Below are 8,754 nucleotides of genomic sequence, written 5' to 3'. Positions count from 1 at the left end.
GTAAAGTAAAAGAAGATACATAATACTTCTTAAATATATAATAGTGTAAGAAGAGTGTACAGTCCTCTATATAATCTAGCGAGAAGTATAGTAAGAGAGAAGGTTAGTAAATAGTAAAAAGAGGTAGAGAAAGTAAAACAACTAAGTAGCTTTAGTTTCTTTTAAATAAAAAAAAGTTTTCTACACACTTTATATTAGAAAAAAAAAATTAGATACATTGCTATATCTAAGGCTATGCTTTGAAGATAAGAATAACTACAACCTTTTAAATAGTAGAAGAAGAGTAAGACTATATACCTACCTACAACTACATTAATTACAAGTCTTAGGCAGTAATTAGATGCGATTACACTATACCTAATATAGATTGTCACGTGATCCCTGTAGGCTGTGCTCTACTAGAATTAGTTCTTTCTTCTTCTGTAGAATTAGAGACTCGGAATGTCCCTCTAGCCTAACTAGTGATCGTTACGCGCGGTTGGTTAATGCTATATTCTATTAGCGGACTAAGCTATAGAATTTAGGTACGTAAGAATACCTACGTAGCGAAGATTAATAATTGCTAAAGAGAAGCCTAACAACATTATTCTAACTATATAAGTAAGGTAAGGAAACACTAGTTGCTATAAATAATAAATTTACTAGATTAATAAATAATTATACTTCTATTTACTAGTAAACATAAACATTATAAGAATATTATTAAATTATTCTATAGATATTAGATTCTAGTTTGTTTTTTTACTAATAAATAAATTTTTATTAAGTCTTTTATTAATCATTTCTTATTTAAATTACTCTTAAATACTACTTTAAATACTCTAAATAAAAACTATTAGCTTATTAAAAATGTTGTGTAATAATTTATATAAATAATTTTATTTAAAGTTACTTAATGTTACAATTCTATTAGAGCTTGTAAACGAACGCACGGCTAGACTCTAACAATTAGAAGACGTACAAGATAGATGCAGGAATAGGCTGACAATGTCACGTGACGGATCACATGATGTCAGCAGTATCGCAGCCAAGACGGAATGGTTGTAGGAGTCGCTGCGGTTCATACGCAGGACCTGCGACACCTGCGATGCACTCTATGTATATATACTTGCTAATGGTCATCTTCTAAAGGTCGTTGTCAATCTTCATACAAATAGTCTAGTAGCTTACAACAGCGCTGTACAATTAATATCTTGTTACTCTCTTACACAAAGGGTTACCCTCACTAATCCTCTTATACTAATGGACAAGGCAAATACGTGACTAACACGCAGACACCCGCGTGGCCTGAACGGACTGTACACCTGCTTCCGCCACGACATCCTTTCTTCTCGCCTACCTTACACTCCTCGGCCTAGTATCACGTGACGAACTCACGTAGTAAGTAACGTAACACTTAACAAGCTTGCATTTAAAGATTCTATATATCTTCTCTAACTCTACTCTAGCCTCTACGCTTCTCTATTTTTAAGTATTTAGCTACAGCTTTTTGCTTAGCTACCTTAGCAGTTTCCTAATAGTCTTTTATACAAGACCTATAGGTGTTAATAGAATTCCGAGGTTTCTAAGTCCCCAGCACTTCTATATGCCTCTAAGTAGATTCACACCGCATTTAGATCTATTGTCTTGCCTACGCTATTACATAAGCAAGGTAAAAAGTAATAAACAAATAAAAATAAACCTAAGCAAAAATAGACTAAGAAAAAAAAAGGGTTAAGAAAAAAGCATGTCTAAGATGTAAGAAAAAAAGACATTACTAAACAAACCATCTACACCATCTAAAACTCTATTAGATTAGCTCTATAAACAAAAATGTAGGAATAGTAGTATAGAACTTAGACGCAGCAACTAGCAAAGAAGTTAAAGAAAGAATAGACTAAGGTAATAAGGTAGGCACAGTCAACCACGTGGCCTTCTCTCGCTTAGAGGTTTAGGCTAGACTAGAGACAACCGCTAGTCCTAGTGCTGGCTCTATCATTATCTATATATATATATATATATATTATACTATGCGAGAATAGTTAGCTTAAGCATTCTCGTGCGTACCTTTTAGTACAGTAGGGAAAGTCGTGTAGTATCGACTTGGCAGGCAGGGCGCCTACCTCATTACAACTAAGGGCTTTGCTAGGTGTAGAAGAAAGGTATTTGTAAAAGTAATCTAGTCGGTTTACGCATCAACATCTAGAGAGGAACTACAGAAAACTACGCTTTATGTCTGGGTCTAAGTCTACTATGTTAATATCAAGTTGTTCTAGTCTTAGTGTCACGGTAACCATCTCATGGCACTTGTACCCAATTCGCACATGCGCTGGTTCCGTGCCACATTAGCTGTGCACAGGCAGTGCACGTGCTGCAGCCCCTGAACTAGCTGAACCGTGTATATATTCTATCGGCACGCAATGTCTCGAATCTATCACTTGATACTGAGCGGGCACTTATCATCATTCCTTCGTGAGCTGGTTGTGTCCTGCTTGCTGCATCCCGTGACACTTAGAAGGAAAGCGAGAAGAAGCACCGCGAAGGCTTCCCTACAGCCGTAAGAGATATATTAGATCTAGTTTTCTTTATTACACTGGAATACATCAAGGAGCGTAACATGTTTAATAAAGAGATTAGTTAAGTTTTACGATAATGCTAAGCCCGAGTATAGAAAGAGCTCTCCTAAATAGACACGGCAAACCTGTGATGCCAGCTTATTATTGGATAGGATCGTTTTAAGGGATCTAGAAATGTTTCGACTATTACGGTAGAATTAATAATAGAGCCAATTTTGCAGGACAGGGTGGAAAACTCAGATACGACACACACTGGTGAGATCGGATTGAAAAAGGCAATTCAATGATTGCGGAGCGCAGTACAAGCGGAGCTGATTACAATCACTGGCTTCGATTTTGTTCGTAAGCGCACGCATCCGTGCCCTGCCAGAAATCTCCTCTTTTGACGACCTTATTTTTTGGGAGATGTAGACCTCGATTGCCCCTTCAGTGGAACCTTCAGTCATCACGTGATATCACCCAGGCAGGCATTGTGCCAGCTTGGCTGTCACGGCTGGGAAGTACCTCCAAGTAGCATATAAGTCCTATCTACCCTATAGTTAGCTCTCTACTCGAATACAATCTCAGTTAACAGGCATCAGCATCTTTGCGCAGCCCATCACAGGGAGAGGTTGAGGGGCGAAAGAAATTAAGTAGGAAGAACTTTGAATCGCAGATGAAAATGAAGTGTACGGAACGCTGAGTAAAGATACGATAAACCTTTGGTATTTAGAAAATTGCACCTTTGGAAGAAGCTTTGAAGCAAGAAACAAGCCTCTGGGCAAAGTTATGTTGTTGTGATGTCGCCATGCGACGCACAGAAATAAAGGTTGGGCGATTTCCTTGGAGCCACAGTTGAAAACCGTGAAAGTTGAAGCCGCCTGAGCCTACTTCATACCGCTTACCATTGCATTTCTGGTCTAAGTTATCCGTCTAACTATTTTACAACATTGGCAACCGCAACTCAAACCGTCCATTCTCACTCATTCTGAATATGGTGGTGAATCAGTTCCCCTTATCAAGGGAATACGGTAGGTAAGAAGCTTTGGGATAGCATCAATGACTACGGGGTTAAAGGGTCCGATTTTGCCTTCCTCTATCTGAAAGGCATTCAGAAGAGTCCCTAGAGTGACAGCGATCTGGACTGCTTCCGGGTCGGCATGGCTGCGGACATACTCAGGGATCCCATCCCAAACCTCCTGCCAGAACCCCCTCTCTGCATCTTCAAACTCAGGCGGCATGTAGAATTTCTTCTCGGAAAACTCGCCAGCAAGTGTGTGGATGCGGCCAAAGCCCATGCCAAAGGGAAGAGGGGTCGATAATTCCCAGTCGATGATGCCAGACACCTCGCAGTTATCGTTAACCATGATGTTGACATTGTTTAGGTCAAAGTGAGCGACAAAAAGTGGTAGACTCTTAAGCTGGTCCAATTTGCCGAGTAAATCTCTCGCCACGGCGTGGAATAGACGGATCTGGGGGTCCTCGGAGGCTAAGAGTAACTCAAGATGCGGGCGAAGGTTGCGGTCAACCACCAATGCACTAGTATTGCCGACATAGCCTTTTGACAAAATGCGACCCAAAGATCGGACGGTGGTGACCCTGGTTTGCGAGACTCTCCCTCTTGCGCCATCAAGCCATGTCTTCCCAGGAATACACTCCATCCAGTAAACCCATATGCCCTCGCATTCCAGGTCTTCGTCCTCCATAACTTTGATGTTAGGGACTATTGCGCCAAGTGCTCTCCGGGCAACCTGGAAGGACTCCAGGTCAAGGGGTTCTGGCCGGAACTGGATGACGACGTCTTCGCCATTCTGCAGCGTTACGATCATCGTCCTACTGAAAAAGCCTTGGGGTCGAGGTCCTCGAGCCTTCTTGGCGAGGATACCGGAGTGCATGTGGGCCAGTTGCCGCGCCTTTGAAGCCTGCTTCGATGGCGTGTTTAAACACTTCGGCAGGTCGGCATCGGAGGTAATCTCGATGGTCATAGTGTGTTCTTCGACGTGGGACTCAATCTGAAAAGTAAGACAGCTTATAGATAAAAAAAAAGTGGAAGAGTGCGGTCGTGAGGAAGGCAGCGGATTCGGTTGTGGGGAGTTGGGGAGAGGTGTCACGTCAGGTGTTGAGTGAAAAGACGACGATGCCTTTGACCATAGGTACCGTAGCTTGGCATTTGACGCACGGTTTCACCTGGCGCACACTCGCTTTAGAAAATCCAAAATTTCAACATAACTCCAACTCCACTTACGTACACCACAGGCGAGTTGCTCGCACACCTAAGTTGCTTACTCTTACTAAGACCCTACTAGACTACTCTTTTTACACTAATGCATTCCTAATAACACTACTTAAATGTGCTAAAAAAATGTTGAATATAGCTTACACTTTAAGATTTTAAATAAGATGTAACACTTTTAAAGTAATATGCTATAGCTATATATAAAGCCTTTTAAAAAAAATAATAAATAACTAACATACTAAATAACTTTTATAAGCTAAACAATAATAAAAAGTATGTAATTATTATGTATAACGTACCTAACAGGTTGGCCGGCTACACAGGTTAGCTAGTGTCAGATATGCGCACCTACTGTCAAGACAGGAGGAACGCTTGACGAAAGCTGCTACATAGTACGAGCAATAAGCTCGAACAGTATGTTGCAGCAAATTGCAGCAAATTGCAGCATGTTGCAAGCTGGTCGCGCATAGGGCAAGTGCGCGAGGGACTCAGATCGGCAAAACAAAAAGCCGAGCAACACGAGTAGAGCAGAAAAAGGATCGATAAATCAACACAATCAAGACAATCAATCATCATCCCATACATCATATCAAAACCCATCATTCATCTCAGGAAGCCTAGAAACAGTGCTTCAATCTAACAGCTAGCTACTTTTGCTAAGCCTCTACTACACTCTACCTATTTACATAATGCCTTAACAACAACACTAGATTAAATTTTCTAAAAAACATTAGATACAGGTTACTTTTTAAGCTTTTAAATAAAACTTAAAACTTTTTTTATAACATGCTATAGCTATTTATAATGTTTTTTACATAATACTAAGTAATTAACACACTAGATAGCCTTTATAAGTAAAATGCTAGCTTAAATTAAAGAATTTAACTAAGCTTAAAAAAAGGTAGTTATTAAGTATATACTTAAGCTTATTATACATAGATTTCCTTTTAAGCTTATAGCTATAGCTAATATAGCTAATTCCTTACGCGCAGAGTGTAATCTAGGCTAGGTTAGCTTAAACTAGCCTAGTATGTAAGTTAAGCACTGCTTTAAGTTTATAATAAAGTTTAATTATAAGTATAATTATAAAAAAGTGCTTTATAAGAATTTAGAGGTTATTTAGAGCTAGTTTTACCTAGTAGCTAACATAAAAGCTAAGTATAGTATTTAGAATAAAGACACATATAACTTTAATAAGTTAAGCTTTATAATAAGCTAAATATTAACTAAAGTAGTTATTATAGCTTTAAAGAAATAAAAATAGCTAAAGGTAATATAGTAACGTTATAAAAAGTAGATAATAGTTATTTAAAGCATTAACATAATAAAGTAAGCTATTTTACTTTTTATTATTTTTAAAAGCTGCTATTACTTTTTTGCCTAGTATAAGAAAAAAATTTACTTTAAAACTAGGTTATTATAGTCTCTAAAAATAGCTAGATAATAAATAAGCTTAAGCTGTAGTAGTTAAAGCACTTTAATAAGCATATAAAAAAAAGTTATAAGTATTTATTAGCTTTTTATTATTAATAGCTATAAAAGCTATAACTTACTTAATTTCTAGTAGTATTATAAAAAAAAAAAAATTATTACTATTTATATGCTTTTACACTTATTACACCTCTTAAAGCCTTTTAATATAGGTTATTTTACTTTTTTAAAAAAAGTGTATAAGTGCTAAGCTAAAAGTCTTATATGTAACTAGATTACTTATATTATAAAACTTAAGTTTTTACTATGCTTTATACTCATCTATAATATAGTAATTACTTTTAGTAATATTTAAAAAAGTTTTAAGGCGCTAGTTTAGTCTTATTTAACCTAAAATAAGTTAAAATAGCCTTTAATATCTAGTTATATACTTTATTACTACTACTACTTATTAATAATAAGCTTTAGTAGTTATAAACCTTAAGTAATACTCTTAAATTTAGGTTATAATTAATGCGTATAAAAGTAAAAATTTAAAGGCATGTAAATAGCTTACTAACATTTATAGTAAAGGCTTTTAAAAAAGTCTTAAAAAGGGTAGTAATTATTATGCATAAGCTAGTGTTAGTGTAAAAGAAGATTATAAAGCTTTAAGCAGTAAATAAGGCTGCTATCTAACATAGATTACATAAAAAAAAAGTAGATTTAAGTAAAAAAGACTTTAATAGTTAAAAATAAAGCTTATTTAACTACTTTAAAAGAGTTTAAAGCGCGTAGTAATAGAAAGAAGCCAAAAACATAAGTACACACTAAAAAAAGTAAGCTAAGTTAAAGGTAATATAAGCAGTGTAATTAGACTAGGCATAACTTACATATGTGTAAGAAAGTAGTAGAAGTAGACTTTAAATAATATCTTATGTTGTATTACTTAATATAGGGCTAAAGTAGGCTATTTTGCGCTAGAATAGGGTGGTTTTAGTAGGGGCTTGGCAAAAGTGGCCGGCCAACCTGTTAGGTACGTTATACTTAAGCTATATGCGCAAGGATTTTCCTTTTAGCTACTAGATATAGCTAATATAGCTATTTCTTTACACGCTAAGTATAATTTAGACTATATTAGCATAAACTAGCTTAGTATATTTATAAAGTGTTCTTTAAAGCTTATAGTAAAGTTTTAAGTATAAGTATAGTTAGTAAATATTTAGCTAATTATAAAGCCTATTTTATTAAATTTATATATATTATGATTTTAAATGCTATACTTAGCTTTTATATTCTTTATAAAGCTACACTAGCTTTAAATTACTTTAAGAAATTTATAAAAAGCTTTTTTACAGTTATACTTACACTTAAATTTTACTCTAACCTTTAAATAACACTTTATAAACACACTAGGCTAGTTTATACTAATATAGCCTAGATTAAACTTAGTGTGTAAAGAATTAGCTATATTAGCCATAGTTACTAGCTAAAAGAAAAATTCTTATATATATAGCTTAAGTGTATGCTTAATAATTACTTATTTTTTATTATTATTTAGCTTTTATAAGTTAGCTATAAAATTAGCTTATAAAGTTATTTAGTATATTAGTTATTTTTTATTTTTTACTATAAAAGTGTTATGTTTTATTTAAAAGCCTAAAGTATAATGTATATTTAATCTTCTTTTAGAACATCTAAGTAGTGTTGTTAGAAATACATTAGTGTAAAAAGAGTAGTTTATTAAAGTCTTAGCAAAAGTAAGTAACTTAGGCGTGTAAGCAACTTGCTTGTAGTGTACGCTAGAGCTTATTATGTATAAAGAGTAGTAGTATTAAAGTGCGCAACTTTTTATTAAAGCCTATTATAACTTATTTTAAGGTAAAAGAAACTCATCTAGCGCCTTAAAACTCTTCTTAGATATTACTAAAAGTAATTATAGTATTATAACCTACTTTAAAGCATAGTAAGAACTAACTTTCTTTTTATAATATACGTAATTTAGTTATGTATAAGGTTTTTAGCTTAGCACTTATACACCTTTTTTAAAAATGTAAAATAACCTATATTAAGTAGCTAAAAAAGGTGTAATACGTAAAAAAGTATACAAATATTCATAATCTTATTATTCTTATAGTATTACTAGAAATAAAGTAAGTTATAGTTTTATAGCTGTTAATAACTAGTAGATAGTAGCTGCTAATAGTACACTTCTTTATATACACGTTAAAGTGCTTTAACTAGTCGAGACTAAGCTTATTAGTAGTCTAGCTACACTTTAAGACTATAATAACTTAATCTTAGAGTAGATTTTTTTTCTTTATACTAGTTTAAAAAGTAATTACTACTTTAAAAAATAATAAAAGGTAGAATAGCTTATCTTTTATTATTAATGCTTTAAATAGTTGTTCTCTACTTCTAGTTACCTAGTTAGACTGCTTTTAGCTGTTCTCATCTCTTTAAACTTATAACAACTGCTCTAGTAAATGTAACGATCCTCATGAATCGTTCCATCTCGGGTCGCTCGGATCCTATCCGAAGGGTCCCCGTATCGGCCCCGACCATGACTCGACC

General features: G+C 34.6%; 2 protein-coding genes across 2 annotated transcripts; one reads left to right on the top strand and one right to left on the bottom strand.

Moving 5' to 3' along the window:
* Positions 1 to 2,279: 2,279 nt before the first annotated feature.
* On the top strand, positions 2,280 to 3,419 carry BDR25DRAFT_362363 (uncharacterized protein; the record flags this gene model as incomplete). The annotated part of the gene is made up of 11 exons (XM_033696558.1): positions 2,280 to 2,330; positions 2,369 to 2,451; positions 2,495 to 2,536; positions 2,693 to 2,746; positions 2,796 to 2,810; positions 2,851 to 2,893; positions 2,926 to 2,996; positions 3,023 to 3,065; positions 3,123 to 3,165; positions 3,211 to 3,331; positions 3,356 to 3,419. 11 exons carry the CDS (start codon positions 2,280 to 2,282, stop codon positions 3,417 to 3,419), a joined length of 630 nt encoding a protein of 209 aa, XP_033540663.1.
* BDR25DRAFT_307529 (uncharacterized protein) lies at positions 3,400 to 4,646 on the bottom strand. The gene has a single exon (XM_033690854.1). It carries the CDS (start codon positions 4,517 to 4,519, stop codon positions 3,518 to 3,520), a length of 1,002 nt encoding a protein of 333 aa, XP_033540662.1. The 5' UTR covers positions 4,520 to 4,646; the 3' UTR covers positions 3,400 to 3,517.
* Positions 4,647 to 8,754: the final 4,108 nt, after the last annotated feature.

Source organism: Lindgomyces ingoldianus (assembly GCF_010093535.1).
Source record: "Lindgomyces ingoldianus strain ATCC 200398 unplaced genomic scaffold BDR25scaffold_54, whole genome shotgun sequence".
Taxonomy (NCBI): Eukaryota; Fungi; Ascomycota; class Dothideomycetes; order Pleosporales; family Lindgomycetaceae; genus Lindgomyces; species Lindgomyces ingoldianus.
This window is presented reverse-complemented; position numbering and strand designations above follow the sequence as displayed.

What these genes read in the sequence shown, in the direction of transcription:
- BDR25DRAFT_307529 (XM_033690854.1), bottom strand. Translation starts at nt 4,519, where the DNA reads ATGACCATCGAGATTACCTCCGATGCCGACCTGCCGAAGTGTTTAAAC.